This window comes from Citrus sinensis, chromosome 5 (assembly GCF_022201045.2).
Source record: "Citrus sinensis cultivar Valencia sweet orange chromosome 5, DVS_A1.0, whole genome shotgun sequence".
In the NCBI taxonomy this organism is placed as follows: domain Eukaryota; kingdom Viridiplantae; phylum Streptophyta; class Magnoliopsida; order Sapindales; family Rutaceae; genus Citrus; species Citrus sinensis.
In genome coordinates, this window is record NC_068560.1 from 36,833,996 (window position 1) to 36,853,089 (window position 19,094).

The 19,094-nt window shown below is 35.5% G+C and overlaps 4 protein-coding genes across 4 annotated transcripts; 1 reads left to right on the forward strand and 3 right to left on the reverse strand.

The window, feature by feature from the left end:
- Nucleotides 1-54: 54 nt before the first annotated feature.
- Nucleotides 55-2,805, reverse strand: LOC102618690 (ornithine transcarbamylase, chloroplastic). The gene is made up of 5 exons (XM_006473470.4): nt 2,525-2,805; nt 1,713-2,047; nt 1,139-1,270; nt 722-997; nt 55-496 (listed from the first exon to the last, which is right to left on the reverse strand). Exons 1-5 carry the CDS (start codon nt 2,736-2,738, stop codon nt 314-316), a joined length of 1,140 nt encoding a protein of 379 aa, XP_006473533.2. The 5' UTR covers nt 2,739-2,805; the 3' UTR covers nt 55-313.
- A 1,280-nt stretch (nt 2,806-4,085) lies between these two features.
- LOC102578060 (dihydroflavonol-4-reductase) lies at nt 4,086-5,820 on the reverse strand. Its single transcript, NM_001288931.1, has 6 exons — nt 5,703-5,820; nt 5,435-5,604; nt 4,945-5,139; nt 4,674-4,833; nt 4,345-4,537; nt 4,086-4,266 (listed from the first exon to the last, which is right to left on the reverse strand). The coding sequence occupies exons 1-6, from the start codon at nt 5,818-5,820 to the stop codon at nt 4,086-4,088; spliced, it is 1,017 nt and encodes a 338-aa protein (NP_001275860.1).
- A 5,310-nt stretch (nt 5,821-11,130) lies between these two features.
- LOC102619294 (mannan endo-1,4-beta-mannosidase 7-like) lies at nt 11,131-13,535 on the forward strand. The gene is made up of 5 exons (XM_006473472.4): nt 11,131-11,630; nt 11,725-11,919; nt 12,081-12,203; nt 12,605-12,807; nt 12,899-13,535. The coding sequence occupies exons 1-5, from the start codon at nt 11,325-11,327 to the stop codon at nt 13,347-13,349; spliced, it is 1,278 nt and encodes a 425-aa protein (XP_006473535.2). The 5' UTR covers nt 11,131-11,324; the 3' UTR covers nt 13,350-13,535.
- A 57-nt stretch (nt 13,536-13,592) lies between these two features.
- Nucleotides 13,593-17,809, reverse strand: LOC102618987 (glucose-1-phosphate adenylyltransferase large subunit, chloroplastic/amyloplastic). The gene is made up of 14 exons (XM_006473471.4): nt 17,007-17,809; nt 16,782-16,904; nt 16,502-16,675; nt 16,179-16,271; nt 16,019-16,102; nt 15,850-15,905; nt 15,470-15,563; nt 15,200-15,385; nt 14,973-15,053; nt 14,782-14,868; nt 14,593-14,697; nt 14,272-14,378; nt 14,047-14,107; nt 13,593-13,925 (listed from the first exon to the last, which is right to left on the reverse strand). The coding sequence occupies exons 1-14, from the start codon at nt 17,232-17,234 to the stop codon at nt 13,824-13,826; spliced, it is 1,581 nt and encodes a 526-aa protein (XP_006473534.2). The 5' UTR covers nt 17,235-17,809; the 3' UTR covers nt 13,593-13,823.
- Between the last annotated feature and the right edge of the window lie 1,285 nt (nt 17,810-19,094).

The window sequence follows — 19,094 nt, forward strand, 5'->3', positions numbered from 1 at the left end:
GTTAGGTAATGCGATAAAAGTTTTAATCCGTGTTTGTTAGGTAATACGATAAAGTCCAGGAAAATAATGTCATGATTCAACTTCAAACCAAGACCTTATCCCCAAAAAAAAGTTAAAATAAAAACATCAACCCAAGACCAAATGTCTGCAATCTTAAACTGCGAAAAGAGGACATCTTAAGCTGGATAAAGAAAACGGCTCAACCCACAAATTTTTAACTCAATTGAATACGAAATTGTAAATCTAACGTCTAAGACAGTCGCAGATTGAATGGCTTCCATTCTGTGGGCTCTAGTCAAGGGATTTGACACGATTATAACCCAAGCGCATGAAGCATAATAGCATTCTGTGCATGCATACGATTCTCTGCTTGTGGGAAGACAATAGAATAAGGAGCTTCAATAACACCCTCAGTAACCTCAACTCCCCTCTCAGCCGGCAAACAATGCATGAAATAAGCTTTAGGGCCAGCCAACTTCATGAGAAATTCATCCACCTGCAAAAAATCATAAGCCAAAATTTCAGGGCATCATTATCAACCAAGAACAGCTTGGATGGTATCCATCAGTACCAAATAATATTGCAGAGATTTTGCGAGACAGCAGGCCACGGCAATATCTTATGAATATAGCAGCTCTGAGATACACTGAGGTATACATTATTTCAGTGTAACATATGCACAATCGACTTACTGAAATAATAAGTTATGCCAGCAAATTACCTGAAAGCCTTGAAATGCTTGTTTGCGGTATGCAGCCTCCTCTTTTTGCCCCATACTGGCCCACACATCTGAGTACACAACATCAGCACCTTGAACAACTTCTTTTGGGTCATTTGTAATTTCAATCTTGCTAATTCCTGCTTTTCGTGCCTTTTCAACTGTTTCTTTATCTGGTTCAAAACCTTTGGGGCAGGCACAAACAAAGTGGAAAGGAATAACTGATGCCATCAAAAGCCAAGAGTGCACTACGTTATTTCCATCTCCAACATAGACAACCTGAATTTTGCAACGGAGATCAAAACAGTTAGACTGTGGTACAACCAAATATTTAGCCATGGCTGTCACAAGATTACAGGCAAAAAAAATGTAAATATATAAAGTAAAAATAAAATGAAACTGGCTGAATGATGGGCAAACCTTGGTTCCTTCCAGACGACCAACGTGTTCAATAATGGTGAGGGCATCAGCCATTATTTGGCAAGGATGGTTGTAGTCTGTCAAGCCATTGATAACTGGTACAGTTGCAAATTTAGCGAGATCAAGAATGTCCTGCAACAGAAAATGTAAAATTGTTGAATCATTAACTAGACTGTGCTCTATAAAACTTAGATGTTAAAATTAAGATAATACTCAAAATCAGAATCAAGCTGAGATATCAAAGCTCGGTAAAAGATAACTAGGCACACTTGGTAGTCAATTCATTGTCAAGAATTTGCTAGTTCACGGAGCTCCCATTGAACCTAAAGTGGGTGAGAACCAGGGATCTATGCCAAGGAGGTTGACCAAGATAAACATCAAGAAATTAAATCTGGACATTGACATTGGATGTCTTGGGCAACATGATCGTAAGAAACAAGAACAAGAAACTTCACAAGCAATTGTGAGATGACAGTATACATAGACTTATTTTCTTAAATTGTTTCATTTGTTTAACATCTTTAATCAAGCATACAACAATACTGACCCTGACATAAGAAACTCACCAGCGTACCTGATGACCAAAAACACGTGCCATAATAATATCATTGTAGCGACATAGAACACGAGCAGCGTCACGTGTTTCCTCTCTCTTTCCCATCTGGATATCATCAGGTCCTAAGTATATAGCATGGCCTCCCAACAAGGAAAACCCTGTTTCAAATGAAACCCGAGTTCTCATGGATGGCTTTGCAAAGATCATAGACATTGTCTTCCCTTTAAACGGCAAAAATGACCTATCCCCTGACTTAAGTAGTGCCTTGACCTCAGCAGCTCGGTCTAAAATCTTCATTATGGTAGCTTTGTCAAAATCGCTGATGTGCAGAAAATCCGTCTGCTCTGCTTTTGCTGTAAAATAAAGAAGACAAATTAGTTGTAGGGTTGTTCACCAGTTCTTTGGTTACAACATTTGCATTTCCATTGAGAAATGCTATGATGTGAATGTTTATTAGCGTTTGATGTTTTGAACTTGCAATATCCAATCTGAAAAGGGATTATAATTTTTCGTTTACAACCTTCAAGAAGAATAATTTTCTATAAATCAGAGTTCGCCACTCATTTGACAAACAAATCCATAGTCATGACTACAAACGTTCATTTTTCAAATCATACTTTTTATGATTATGTAAAGAGATAATCATAAAAATTATCACTCATATGATCAGTGCCAGTTAAATATCACACCAAATTATAATCCCTAATTTCGTAGCGACTCAACATTTGAAGGAACCATCTACAGACCTCACATTGAATTTGTAATTAAGAACAAGAGCACTTAAAGATGCATGAAATAAAGCACATTAAAAATCGAAAGTGAAGACAGACGTTTGCCGTGGATGGAATTAGGAGCTGACGTGGCCGAGGATGCCTGGCACGTGATGCTTCTTCGGAGGACCGGAAATGTCAGGGCAGCAGACGCCGACGTGGCAGGAAATCGCGATTGTTTCGGGAGAAACTTTCCGGAGAAAGAAGAAGAAGAAGAAGCGGATAGAGGCATTTTGCCCGATCGATATGTACAGCAACTTGAAATCGCCGCCATTGATTTTGGTGGGAACTGGTAACAAGCCCCTTCTTCCTTTGAGAGTTGAGACTAGACTCTTGTTGTTTTGGGGGCTAAACTAATTAATTAGTAAGGCCCAGTTGACGTAAATGCCCCTGCTGTGGGGACCGCTCGCTGTGGAATATTAGTTACTCTCTAGTTACGTAACGTTGTTTACTTAGAGGGGGTAAGGAATCGAAATAAAAATTTAATTTATGTTTTTATTTTGTCTTATATCAAGAATAAATGGTTTTAAATTATGATTTTATCATTATTTAAAGAATTATAAGTTTTAATTATAAAATTAATAAAAATATATATTTGAAATATAAATTTTTATTAATAATAATTATTAAAATTCTTAATTTTGTAAATCATAATTTTTGTTAATTTTAATTTTAATTATGTAAATTAAAAACTATTAATAAGAACAATACATTCAATCTCAAGCTTTAAAAAAGAAAATAGTCAAATACAAATATATAACATACTAAGAATGCAAATTTTACACAAATAATAAATAAAAATTATTTCAATTTACTTTCTAATACCCAAATTCATCCAATTTCTAACATAAACTCATTCAATTTATATAAAAAGAAATTAAATTTAACAACACAACAATCATAAAATAAATCTAAATAACATTCAACATATTATAAATTCATAATTATATATTTATATATAATATATAATATATTTATATTTTCTTTTTAAAAAAAATTTATTAAAAAATCGGGTCTGGGTTCTTAGTGTTGAGCCCGGACCCAGGTCCGAAAATGTCTAAGTTTAAGACTTTTAAACTCGAATTCATTTTTTGTGTATGCGGTCCGGGTTTTGTCCGATTCAGGCGAGCTTTTTTGACACCCCTTCAGTGAAAATTAATAATCAGGTGAGATGGCATGTTTGATATTTCATTTATTACACACTTACCTTCCTTGTTATTAACCCACTGGCGATGTCATTTAACAACAACGGTAAATTTGCGTGAGGCGCATCCACGTTGAATTGGGCTCTTATTCTCTCATCACTCAGGATCAAACTATGAGAAAATCTAAGGTGTTGTTGATGCCACCACGTCATCAATCCACTAAACAGTTGCATGCCACTATAAGTACATAATGCTTTAATGAGTATTTTTAAATTTAATAAGTTTACGCGTGATTGTATTAAAAAATGGTGGGGGTGTAACACAATAATTCTACCTGCGTTAATTTTCATTTCTAGTAACAAAAGCGAAAACGAAAATAAGGCACACTTCTTAAATAGTTGCTGAAACAAGGAAGATAGAACTTTTACATGTCACAGAGTGAGCCGATAAAGTTCAGCACCCACAAAATCGCACATTTATATGGATACTTCGCTGACATGATTTTCACAAAGAAGAGGAAGCAATCCCTTGGCTCTGCAAGTATCCACAGCACCTGTGAACATGTCATCTAGGCTGTACTTGAACTTAAATCCCAAATCTGTCAGCTTCTTAGAAGAGAAGAGCATATTTTTCATATTCTCATCAACATCTTCGAACCTAAGCAACAACAGTTAGTTTAGTTAATCCAGCAAATGAAAATTGTAGTAAGACACCGAATTTTAATGCAGGGCTTACTCTGTGGGCACATTGAATTCGGGGTATTTTTCCCTGAGGAATTTTGCAAGCTCAAGAATGGTTGCCGGGTGAGAAGAGCAAATGTAGCGGCCCTTCGCGTTAGGATGCTCAAACAAAAATATATGAGCACTGCAGAGATCATCCAAATGCACAAATTGGCCTTGCTTTATAATTGGATAATGCGCTTCATTTCCTGCATTTAGTTACGAATTTGAAAAAGGAAAAAACATCAGATTCTAGTCTTTACATATTTATTTGCTGAAGACTTATGCAGCAGTACTAACTAATAAGAAACAGAATAAAGCAAGGGCGGGCACAGATCAACGAACTTGTAATGGGCGAGAGTGCAGTTATGAGACTGGGTGGCATTGACGACGTAAGGAATGGACCAACAACAAGACTTGGGATTATACTGATAAAATCAATGTTATTTTCTTCAGCAAACTTCCACGCAGCTTGCTCTGCCAGTGTCTTGGACACAAAATACATCTGGTCGCATCAAGAAACTGATAAATTAATTGAAAGTGTAACAGGTTACAGGAATGTTAGAGAAACTAAAGAGACGGAGCTTGCAATTAACGGAACTAACGTAACACTAACCCATCCAGTCATCTTAACAGACCGAACAAAATCCAAGTCACTCCAGGAGGTTTCATCATAAACTGGCTTTCGGTGCTCCTCAACATCCAAAGTTCCCGCTGATGATGTGAACACTAACCTCCTCACAGTCTTCGCATTTTTACACGCTCTCATGATGCTTACCATCCCATTTATTGTCGGCCTTATCACTTCATTCTGTGAAGGGTTAACAACACAATAATTATCAATTTTATATTTTTGCAAAATGCTCAGCACCTAGCATTGTTCCTTAATCGTGATTCTTTGTGAAACCCAATTCCGCACATTTCATTCTTTTTTAATGTATAAATAGGCAGGGATCAATGTTATGCGGCTGTTCTTCATTTTGAGTTGAGTCCATTTCATTCAATATTAAAAAAAAAAAAAAAAAAATCTGCGATGAACGGGATAAATATTTATTGGTATTATTCAAAAGAAACTAAAGACTAAAGAGTAACGATGATACCGATACCTCAGGATCCTTGGACTCAAAGTCCATAGGCGTGGCCAGATGAAAAACTCCAGTGCAGCCTCGAATCGCTTCATCAAAGTTTCCCTCTTCGGCTAAATCGGCTTTCCATAAAGTCAGGTGAGTGCTTGCCTTCGGCAACTCCAGCAAATGTTTCACTTTCTTTTTGTTATCTGTCGTATAGCCCACAGTCATTTTAAAATTCTGTTGAACTTGCAAATTTATGATAATGTTTAACAAAAATTAATTAAGATCAGCAAATGAACCAGACCAGGATCGCGAACAGTAGCACGAACAGCATAGCCACGCTCGAGCAATCTCATGATGAGCCATGAACCGATAAACCCAGAAGCGCCAGTCACGCACACAGTCTCAGCTATAGAGCCCATGACCTTTTTTTTAAAAAAAAAAAAAATTCGGACTACTGATACTAAATGTTTGATCAAGGAATTTCGAAACTCTTGCAGTTGAAGTTCATTCGTTGCCGGGCTTGTTTATGTATATAATAGTAGATGTTGTAGTTTCATCTAACAGACTAACACGCCCCCTTTTAGCTCCAATTACCCTCCACGTGATCAACTGACCGTTTTTGCACGTGCGTGGTAGTTGTCATCTGCCCACATGCCGAAAATATTTGACCCTCGACGGACGGTATATGACTTGGGCCTACTTTTGGGTTGCTTGTGTTACTATTAGGGAGAAAATCTTGCAGCACACGTAAATTCCAAACTCGTTTCCCCACTAATTCTAACACAAACGTCCTTTATTATTATGAAGCACAACAACCCAATTTCCTTTACTTGTCATTCTTATGAACGCTCAATCATGATTCTGATCACATCGGAAGTTCAGTCCTTCGATCTTAATAACAAAAAGAATAAGGCCTTACTTGCAAAACTTGCGGAAGAGCTAGATAAAAGAGCGAGCTATTGAATCAAAGAGAGTTTGTATTATTCACAAACTTTTCGTAAATATCGATGCCGTTTAAGAATATTTTTGTTCATCTAACCAAAATGATTATGCCACATTAAATTATCAAAAATAATTTGTAGTTCTATCATTTACTTGTGAGATTATCTCTCAAATTAATGTAGATAAGAGATAAGTGTACAAGTTAGTTGAGTAGACAATAATTCAATATTAAACTTATCTTTTGTTGAGTATTGAATCAATGATTATTAGGCTATAGAAGTGAAAACTAAAAAAAATTGATTCAAACTTATATTGTAAAAACATACTTAGTATTGAGATTAGAGAACTGTAACGTTTAAGTTACAATATTAAAGTGTTTGTGATAAATATTTGTTATTATGATTCGAAAATTTTGATAAATACTAGTTACTGTGACTTGAAAATTTTGAATCGCTGCTTTTCAGTTGAGATAACTTTGTTTCTTTCATTTTCTTTACAAAATCATTAATATACTAACTTCAAAAATTTTGGTCTTGGTAAGGGTAGAGAACAAATCTATGAACAGCAGCAGATGAGGTTTAATACAGCAGGGGTACTTTTGGTATTAAAACAAAAATATTTGAAAGGGGTTCCATAAGAATTTTAAGGGGTGTTAAAAGCTCAGCTCACACAGTTTACTTTCCAAACCCAAACCCAAAACCCTTTAGACGAGCGATTGTTATTCACTAGTCTATACTCTATAAGTCCAAAAGAATAGATCAACGTCCGTTGTATACAGTTGTTAATCGCCTGAGCCGGTTGTTAATTCTTGTAACTCCGCCCTCTCACGGTGACAGACATTGAGCAATTAATGGTGAACTTGTGAATTAACGAGACATGATAATGACACCATGGCCCCCAAATCAAAAGAAAACAGTGCTTCCAGAGTCAGGGTCTCAGGTTTCAGCTGTCTCATCTTCAATATTTCTGGGTCGTTGGGTTGGGGTAAAAAAAATAATAATAATAAATCTATCTCATTCAGTATACAAGATCAATGTGGTCAGCTAAAGAAACGTATCCTTCTCAAATCTCAATAATTCAAATCAATTGAAGGCAGTCCGATTCAGAAACAGATGGCAATGCAGTAAACGTCGTATGTGCAAGCATGAAATTAAAATCAATTGAATTACGCGTTGTCGTTAAAAGGAGGAGACATGGCATAGCATGCATGAGACCCACCCGACACCCTTTGGCCGTCCTTTAAAGATTACAACAATTGGCACAAATTACGCTAAACGCGTCGGTGCGTATGGCATTGCTTATCTGTCATCATCAAGAAAAGATAAATATTACTTTCAGGGTCACTGTTTATATTAAGAGATCAGTGGCCGAAAATGAATGACAATAAACAAGCTGTTGCATTGCAAACTGAGAATCATATGACTCCTTCGCTCTTCAGTCTTGACAACATCTATGGCAACAAATATATGTGACAGTGGAGCCGGGCTTTCCGTGACTGGTTGCAATTTTTTTCTTTCTTTTTTTTTTAAAGACAGATTATTTATTTTTATTAATTTATCATATATGCACATGGAAGGGGGTCTTGCTACGGTGCATCAGTTGCAACGTGCAACCGTAACAATTTTTTCGTTCATAGCCACTATATCAAAATTATATGTAATAATATTTCGTTATACACATGTCAAAAATTGATAAACTGTATGTACAAGGAAAAACTTATTATCAATGATGAAAAAATTATTATCAATATTCAATAACAACAAAAAAAAAAAAAGAGTCCAAATAAAGGGTGCAACTGATATACCATAGTCACACTTGAAATTATGTCTGTATTTAATGGGTTGGTAGTATCTTAATTTTGGTCTAATTTTTATAAATTTATGGTTTTTCTTTTAAGCGAGCACTCGGAGAGGATTTTGACGCTACTCTACATTTTTCTTTTCGGCCATGTGGCATCACTTACCTTTTTCAAGTTTTTTTTATGACTTCTTTTTAGGGTTAAAATTTATTTTTGACATATAAGGTCCTATTTAATATTAAAATTTTATAATTTCTAAGTTAGTGAAAATGTTGTAATTAATATATAAAAATTAATAATATATAGTAAATATGACTTTTAAATAATAATTGTGACAAAAATAGTAACAACGTTATTTGTTTTTCATCATACAAGTCAAACGTCAACAACTAATGTTTATAAAATACTTTAGCGTTATATCTTTCTAAGTTATAATTATCCAAATTCAAAACCAAATAGACAGTGTCTAAAAGTAATAACAAAGAGAATTCACTCTAAACCCCGTCTCAACCCCACACAAGAGTAAGTAAAAGTTGAACTAATAATAAAGTTGACTCACTTTTGAATTAGAGTGCACACACATGTAACACTAAAAGACAATCACACTGAAATTATCTTTTAGTGCAACAAGTGCAGCACTAAAATAGACATTTTTTTAGAGTGATATACATATTTTTTTGTCCGTCTCATCTCAAATTTCTAAACTATATATTATACGTCTAAAATAAACATATGTAACTTAAATTATGTCCTCTAAAATGTACCCAACACATTTTACATCTTAATAGGTAGGTTTAAACTAGAGTTCATTGACGTGGTACCTATCATTTATATATGTATTTTCCATTTTTTTTATGCAGTTATATCTATTCTTTTTTGTGGTCCTCCTAACTCTCATATCTGAATCATTTGTTGGTTTACTTGTGGTGGTCTATGCGCTCTCCAAGCTTCCTCTTTATTCTTTGCTTTGTTGGGTTCTCACTTCGCATTGCACTTTTGAATCTTAGGTTTGTCTCCATTAATAAGAAACAAAAGGCAATGCCAACGTAGCTTACATGAGACTTCCACGTGGAACAACCTGATGCTATTGGATCACTATTGCTCAAATCAGAAGGCTTCTTTCTCAAGCTTCGTTTCTCATTTTTAGGGATGGCAATGGAGCGGGGTGGGGGTGGGAATGCTTACCCTATTTCCCACCCTATTAAAAATTTTTACCTCTATTTTCCACCTCATTTTCTAATAAATTTAGTGGGTTGGGGATGGGAAATCTCCACGTGGAGAATGATTCCCCCATCCCCACCTCATTCCCCATTTACTTATTTTATAGTTGATATAAAAATATGATTTTAGTAAATGAAAAATTAGAGACTTAAAATAAAATCATTACGATATTATAAAATATTGAAATTTTTTTAAAAAATCTCTAAAAATTTGAAACAATATCTTAAAATAATATTAAAAGTGAAAAATATTTAAAGAGAGCAGCTCCTTAAAAGAGAAAAAAAATATAATAATGTTTTAAAGTTAAAAAATATTGTAGTGTTTTCTTTTATTCATATTCTATTTATATTACATAAAAATTAAAAAAAAATTATTAATTAACATTATAGTTGATAAAATAATAATTATTAAATAAGAATTAAAAACATATTTATATATAATGGGGATTGGGGTGGGGGTGGGGTGGGGAGTGCAATACCAAACCCCACCCTGTTAACAAATTGGGGATTATTTTTCCCCCACTCCCCATACCATTCCCAAAAAATTATTAAAAATTTTCCTCATTTAAGGTGGGGTTCCATGGGTCCCGTGGATGATTTTGCCATCCCTACTCATTTTCAATGCAAATGTGTTGAATCCTCAGCGTATTCCGAGGAAATTGCTTCACATAGTCACATCCCAAATGAAACCTTACCTCTAATCTAATGTTTCGCCGTGATGTGCGCTAAATATTGGAATGATTTAAGGCTTTTAGCTCGCTTTACTTTCTTGTATGTTACAATTTAAAATTGAAACTTCATATTGTCGTGTGCAGCTGCCCTATTTTCTTTTATAAAAATATAATCATACCCTATTAATATTACAAATTAGAAGTTTGTCAAAACATGTAATCATATAGCTCATTTAAAATTCAGCCCAAAAATCTGTTCTAAATTAGAAAAAAATGTTCCACTCACAGAGTCATACGCATGGGAAATTTTAGAATACATCTGTTGTACTATATCAGTCATATAACAATAAATAATATCATGATATGTGTATATTTATTTTGTAAACTATCATATAAATAGTTATTGTATTAAACTCAATTATTCATGTCATGTATGTATTAATTAATTATAATGCAATAGATATATACTAAAATTTATCCGTACTCAGATATTTGCACTCTCACCTTGGAAAAGGAAAAAGAAAATGTTATGGGAATGTGGGCAAATTTATCCCCCTCCGAGTCCTGAGTCCTGAGTCCCGACAGAAGAGTAATAATAGTAATTTCAATTTCTTTGTTGAAGAACTAAACACAGAATGCTATGATGCTGTCGGTCTGTGCACCCCAGAACCAAAAAATATGCCTTCACGTTCAGATCAATACGAACTTATTTAGTCTCTCTCGGGGAAAAAAAAAAATAATAATAATAATAAAAAATACGAACTTAAATTGTCGTGAAAAAATTACTTATACCTATGTTGTTTCTACAGTGCTTTTGCGGCTTAAAGTAAAAACTTTAAATTATATTCTACCTCATCCCATTTTCCTTCTCTTTTTTTTTTCACCCTGCAGGGAGAATCTGGATTGCAACGGTGATATGGACAGCCATGTTGTAAATGCGTTAGCTTTTGTGTCCCTGTTTATTGTACTTAGACAATAAGACCCCTATACTATAGCTGGAGTAATGCATTCGAACCACAAAAGCAAGGCCAAATTTGGCATTTCAATGCTCCTTACCGAAAGTAGTCACCCCCATGCACCAAATATTGGGCAATAAACGAATGGAAAATAAAGAAACTACCATCGAAGCAGCATCACCTATCTACATTTACTATTCTTGTAGTTAAATAAGTTAAAAAGTACAGCCATTTATACAAGCCTACACAAGCTAAGCATCTGAAAATCTTTGTTAGTTTGTTTGTGGGAAGAAGAAGAGAGGAAAAAAGGGAGCAAAAAAGAAGAAGAAGAAAGAAATGATCAAGAAGTGGAGTCTGGTTTTCTTCATCTTTTTGTTGATCCAAGTGAAAGCAGATGATGGGTTCATCACAGCCAAAGGAGTGCACCTAATGTTAAATGGAAGTCCATTTTATGCAAATGGATTCAATGCTTACTGGCTCATGAACACTGGGGCTAATCCATATCTGAAAGACAAAGTTTCTTCCGTGTTTCAACAAGCAAAAGAGCATGGCCTCTCAATGGCAAGAACTTGGGCTTTTAGTGATGGTGGTGACAGCCCCCTGCAGTACTCTCCAGGGTCATATAACGAGCAAATGTTCCAGGTGACAAATTTTTATATTTCTGTTTTCTTTCAGTTTGTTTATTATTATCTTAATTTATTTTTTGATGATTTTTGTTTCATTTTGTGTCTCCAAGGGATTGGATTTTGTAATATCTGAAGCAAGGAAATATGGGATTAAGCTAGTACTGAGTATGGTGAATAATTATGATCAATTTGGAGGGAAGAAGCAGTATGTGAATTGGGCAAGAGGTCAGGGGCAGTCTATTTCAAGTGATGATGACTTCTTTACCAACTCTGTGGTGAAGCAATACTACAAGAATCATATCAAGGTGATCACTTTTAACCCCTCGCACTCATCAGTCCTGTTCTTGCCGTTTGTTGTTTTATTTTTCTTCATACGACATTGATCTGGTCCGAGATCAAATTTTTCTATTAAACTTTTGAGTTTGTTTCTTTTTTTTTTCAAAAAAAAAAAAATCTGGCGTAACAGACTGTTCTTACGAGAATAAACACTGTGACCGGAGTTGCTTACAAAGATGAACCAACGATTATGGCTTGGGAGCTTATGAATGAGCCAAGATGTTATGCAGATCCATCGGGAAAAACCATTCAGGTCAGACTCAGAGCAGAGCAACTTCACCATCTCTTTTGATTTGATAGTTGCATTTTGTTCCACTATTGGCTTTGCAAATTTCTGCCATAATTATTTGTCACGCTACCTCAATTTCCTTTTTCAGCTCCGTTACCAATCTTGTTCAATGTTCATTGAAAATGGAGTTGGTGGTTCTGTTACCTGTAAATTTAATTATGTATATGATAGGTTCAGCTAGCCTGGCCTGCTATAATCCCTCACCTATGAGCTATAAAAGTGAAATTTGACTTTTGTACATAGCAGGTCATTTTAATTACTCAACTAGTCTTTACCTACTTCACAACTTTGGTTCTATAAGCTCCCATAATATTAACTAGAATAAAACAATCACTTGGTTTGATTTGGTTGTGATTGTACTACAGGCTTGGATTACAGAGATGGCTTCTTATGTAAAATCAATTGATGGAAATCACTTATTAGAAGCTGGTTTAGAAGGGTTCTATGGACCATCGTCATCTGAGAAGCAGCAATACAATCCAAATTTTCAAGTAGGAACAGATTTCATTGCAAACAATCAAATTCCCGGCATTGATTTTGCTACACTTCATTCTTATCCAGATCAATGGTAATTTATCAGCAGAAAATTCTCTCTTAAAAGATTGCCACATTGATATCACCACCTTTGCTTAAAGATAAGACAATTGCTTGATGTGCAGGCTTCCCAGCTCCAGTGATGAAAGCCAAACTTCATTCTTGAACAATTGGCTCGACAATCATATCCAAGATGCACAGGACATTCTTCGGAAGCCAATTCTCTTAGCGGAGTTTGGAAAATCTTTGAAAACCTCTGGTGCCAACCAAAGGGACCAGCTGTTTGATACGGTCTACTCGGCAATTTATTTGTCAGCCAGGAGTGGCGGTGCAGCTGTTGGTGGCATGTTCTGGCAACTTTTTACCGAAGGATTAGACTCTTACCGTGATGGGTATGAGGTGATCTTCAGTGAGAACCCCTCGACTGCAACCATCATCACTGACCAATCTCAGAAGCTCAATCGACTTCGAAAGATGTATGTCAGACTGAGAAACGTTCAGAAATGGAAGAGAGCCAGGGATATCAGAAGAGCTCAATGGTGGGCTGGGAACGGCAGCAATGGCACCGGCAACTGACAAAACAAATAGGCTTGATAATTTGATGTTTCCAACTTGAATGCTACTGAAATTTCAGTGTCCTGAGGAAGTGAATTCTCTCTTAGAGATGGATTTGGATTGTGTTATTTATAAATTCTATGCGAGTTTATCGAAAGTACGATTAATTGGATTGTGTTATTTATAAATTGTATGCGAGTTTACCCATTTTTTTTTTTATTTTAGCTGACGCTGTTCAGAATGATAAAATGGAGCTTCATACCAGATAATAAAAGCACTTGCATTTATTTAAGAACTACAAATAACATTCTTGGAAGACCCCTCTTACATCGAAGCAACCTGTTAATTTACACATAAGTGTTAATGCTACGTTATCGCGGCAAACTAGTGAAAGTAATGCTACGTTATCGCGGCAAACTAGTGAAAGGCAGCAGCCCAGATTCTCTCAGTTCTATAAACTACATAGTGTGACCCAGAAGAATTGACTTGGAAGAGTTAAATAACAGTTCCATCATTAATTGTTGCATTCTTCAGAATGACTGTGATCCCTGACCGAATATAAAATCCTTCATTTGGTCTGTCTGCTTCTTGAACACCCTGAGAAATCAAAGCATTTAATAAGCAGATGGGAGTAGACAAAAATGAAATAGTATTTTGAGTTGCTAGAAAGTTTCCAAGAGCATCAATTGACTTTTGCGCACATATAGGGTATACTCACTTCAGCATTTGCAATGATCACATTCTTTCCAATCTTGGCATTCTTGTCAATGATGCAATTCCTTCGAAAAAGAAAAAAACAAAAATTGTAAAACTTCGGTTGAGCATTGTTTTATGAAAGTCTATACGAATATCAAATACACATGTATGATTGCCTTGATGGGGAAGTAAGTGAAAATTATTCTTTCGCTGTACAATGTGTGTCAGTGAGAGAGAGGGCACTCACTTGATTTTTGTATTCTGTCCAACACCAATTGGAACCTTTCCTTCCGCAAGTAGAGATGCAATTTCAGATTCAGTTTGATAGTAGTCTGCACCCATCATCATAGTATCCTGGATTTTATATATAGACATAGTATAGACATAGTTAGAATTTAACAGTGAAGCAAAAATCTGAATAGCTACCATAAAATATACCAATATGTACAAGACAATGGCCCTAAGCATCTGCTTGCATAGTCTTAGTTCCACGTCCAACGAGTGATTTTCCCAGGCACGTAATTGACTCTTAGGAAACTTGGGGGAAAAAGAAAATCATAAGGGTTACCTGAAACTCAACACCAGACTCTAAACGTGAGCGCACGCCTACTATGGAATGTTGCACCGAACATTCTCGCAAGAAGCAACCGTGTGAAATTATGGCATCCACTATCTGCATGAACAATTGAGCTATGACTCAGGAGATGTGAGAAACAGCCAAATGAGAAGTCGTAGTAATATAAGCACATGCTCATACCTTGCATCGATCAACTTTAGTGGGTGGCAAGAATCTAGCAGACGTATAGAAAGGTGTCTTGGGATCATAAAATTCAAACTTCGCAGGCTGCCCCAAAAAAATTAATTTTTTTTTCCAGTTAATTGATTTAACAATGTAAAATAGAGTAAACAGCAATTAACTAATAAAATTATAGTGACGGTAATGCCAACCTGTTCTGTGAGGGCCAAATTGGCATCAAAAAAGGACTTTATTGTTCCAATGTCCTCCCAGTAGTCATTGAATAAAAAGGCCTTACAACAAGAAACACTCAAAAGCTTAGCAGCTTGATCATCAGATTAAATGCAACATAAACATAACCAAAACCACAGAATAGAAAATTCAAGGAACAAAAAGGGTGGAATCATCCACGTTTGGGCAGCTATCTTAGCTATCTTACTTGGACATTGTGATCCTTCACAGAAGCTGGAATAATTTCAGAGCCAAAGTCATTGGATAAGGGATAGCTAGATCTCAAGAGATTTAGTAGGACATCAGTTCTAAACAAGTAAACACCCATTGATGCAATGTAAGGAAATTTGACAGCATCTGGCATAGATAGACCAAGAAGAGTAGTATCACATTGCTGCAGTCAAATGCATAACAACAAAACCAGTATTAGACAGAAATCTACCAGCAAAGGAGATCTAGATCAAGCAACAGTATTTACCATTCCTTTCAGATCAGGGCCCTTAGGTTTCTCAGCGAATTGGATGATTTGCCCTGAGCGGTCAATCTTCATTAGTCCATAATCTGATGCACGGCTGTGAGATTACAAGATTGAGATAAATTAGAAAAAGTAATCAAAAAATCTATAATAACCTAATAATAATGGAAGGAACAAAAAATGTTTTTGGTTCCACAAAATGAAGGATTACTTTGTGGATTAGAAGTAACAAAACAGAGGATCCTGATTGAAAAATTAGGAAATAAATATAAATTCTTAACAATGCATTGGCAATTTTGTAGTACAAGTAAAATTATCGGTAACTATTTAAAATGCTTTCCATGTGACATCCAATAATGAAAAATAAAATATGTGAGATATACCTGTCATCCATTGGTACACATGAGACTGTAATATCAGCTTTTGTGTCGATATGCTTCTGCAAGCACAATGGTACCAATCACCAAACACTTTTTTTTTAAATCCATATTATGAGCATGTAAATAAGGCTAGTGGGTGAGAAACTCAGTCAATAAGGTTTCAAATGCATACCTGCAGAAACTCTGTATAGTCCATCCGGTAAAGGTGATCACCAGACAAGATCAAAACATTCTCCACATTCTTATTCTTGGCGTCCTGCGTGAATCACATTATAAACCCACTTAGTCCAGTCACTCAGATAATATCATCGCAAACTAAAAACTCTACTCACCTCAAAGACCCATATAAATTGCCTCACAGCATCTGCTGTCCCTTGGAACCACTTCTTTCCTGCTTCTCCAGGAGTTTGAGTAGCAGCCAGAACCTGCTTATTGGGCAAATATGGATTCATCAAAAACCTTCATGAAAGTCATTTAAATTACCATGGCAACTCTTAGCAGTTTGTGACTCTGATAGCAATATGCATTTCATGAAAAATCCCAATTCTCAATAGAATAACTTCAATTCAAGCAATGCATTTCAGTTAACCATCAGCGATATCAAATTATCAATTATGCACATGTCAGAATACTTGTTTCAGCACAATCATCTTACCTCTACAAACCCATCCCCAAAATTCACACCATTTCCAAGATTATACGACCGAGCCAAGTGACGATTGAGGGAAAAGGAGTTAAACTGTGTCATAATAAATATCTTATTGAAACCGCTGTTGATACAATTACTCATCGGGATGTCGATCAACCTGTAATTGCCTCCGATGGGAACCTGAAGATCAAACCAAATTAACATAAGATTCAATTTCATTTCCTGGATTTAAGAGAAGTTGTACAATCAAGCTGAGTAAACACATGTTAGTGATTTGTTACTTTACCGCTGGCTTTGCCCTTCTGTTGGTAAGAGGAAACAAGCGAGTCCCAGCACCTCCGCCCAATATGATTGCAGCCACATTTTTGGGATCTGCTTGTGGAGTCTCAAACATTGGAGCCTGAAACGTCTGAATTAAATTTCAGATCATCAGTGGATTAGAAAAGCAGGGCTTATTTCTTACAAAACCAAGAAAAGAAAAAGATCAGTTGAAGGCGTGACGGGTACTTACCACAGTCTCCTTGTTAGTATCCGATGTAAGAATTGAGTAGGCAACTCCAGGCTTGGTAACATTTTTATTTATTTTTTCAGTTCTCAGATTCTTCCACACACGGGAACCAAAGTTCAAGTCCCCGCTCTTAAGACTCCCCTTGACACTTCCACCCCAAAATCCAGTATTTCTATTGCTAACAGCTGGATGAGCATTGGCCTTCAATGCAGCAGCACAACAAGAATCCATTCTCGAAAAAAACCTCTTCTTTTTTTGGCTAAAAAGACAAAGAGCCTGCGGAGGTTCTACTTGAAAGGTGAATCTAGAATCTGAAATTTAAGGAATCTTGAACCTTGTAAAGCCAGTGGCACTGTGATACCATGAAACTAAACTCAAGTCAAACTAATGTCTCAATTTTGAAACGTCACCAAAAGTAACATTAGCAAGTATCACAAGGAATTGCACCAGGATCAAAGAAATCAAAAGTACCCAGACAAGAAATTTTTTTTAAAAAAAGATCAACTTTTTCTTTTGAAAATCCTAGTATGCAATTCGATCGGCAAGATCTTTGAGAAAAGAAAGATAACGAAATGGGTAGTGAAGAAATGTAACCAGTAGAATGGATTACGGAAGGAAGCTGAGAAGGGAAAATGAACTAGAAGAGAAGAAACAGAGTGACGTGGTTGGTTTTATTGGCTACTGAGCGTCACGGGAAGGCACTTGGTCTTGTTTCAGCAATGTTTTCCCATTTATTTGACTTTCAATCTGAATCTGGGTGTCTCCGGGTCTGTAGTTGCTACAAACTTGTGATTATTTTGAAATTTGAATTAGTCTTTCTTTTATTTTAAATAATTTAAAATAGGAAAAGGCCCTAGCAACCGGGATCCGCTAGCCCCCCTATTTGTTCAAATACGTCAAAGATTAGTTGTAAAAATTTTATGCAAATTTTTACTAATTTAGTCAGCGTACACCTTCGCTTAAAACCAATTAGTACATCAGATGCTACGATGGCAAGTCATATCAAATTCAAATTTTGTACTCAAGAGGGAAAAAATAAATAAATAAATAAATAAATAAAGCTCAATTTAATGATGAAGATTTTGCAATTTTTTAGCAATAGTATCAAATTTAATAATATGGCAAATAAAATGAAAATGATAACAGTTTTTTCAAATTTTCTACTTTTTGCTTAGCCTTTTGGATTCTGTAACCAAATCAGCGTGCGTTACTACCTTGTTAGTTACTACTCGATCGTAATAAGGAAAAATCAACCATACGTGTACCAAGAGGGAGCTTCAGAGACAGCCGATCAACGGCCATGATTGATTTGTAAGGAACTTAACGAGGATGTTATTATTTGGGGCAAGCTAGGAAGTGAGTCATTGCGATAACCGTTGAATATTTTGAGTTTAAAGTGACGGTTACAGATGGGTGACAACGAACCGCAAAAAGTTACTTCGTTCGTGCAATTATACACGTGTGTGGACAAGAAAGGGTGAAGCGCTTGAATGTTGAAATTCATTGCCAAACACTAACGCAGCCCTTAGACAAGTGACATCCAACGAGAAAAGAGTCAAGTTGTCAAGAAAGAACTTAGGCAAGTGGACAAAATAAACGTTTTCATTATGTGGAGTCTTTTTTTCTTTTTTCTTTTTTTAAATGTACACATTGAGTTACATTTTTCTGCTTTATTTTATTTTATTTTTTTAAATTCTCGAGTGTTATTCTAATAAAAAATTTGAGTCACCTTTACGATAAATATCAATATTATTTGAGTCAGATGTCGTCTACTGTATGTGATCTCGATGTGACTTTGATATATTATTGTTGAACCTTGGCAATTTTAACGGAACTTACATTTGAAAAAACAAATTGCACAAAATAGACTAAAATTAAATGGGATTACGATGCACGGGTCCTTTTCTTTTGATTTATTATTGGTCGAGGACGGCACGGGCAAAGGACATTATTAATGAAAAAAATCTCAAAATTAGGGATTAGGATTATCTCCTAATCTGATTTCTTTTTGATAAAAAAAAAAATACATGTGTATGATTGGTAGTTAATAGATAAAGAAGATAAAGAAATTAAATTTTATCTATACATTAT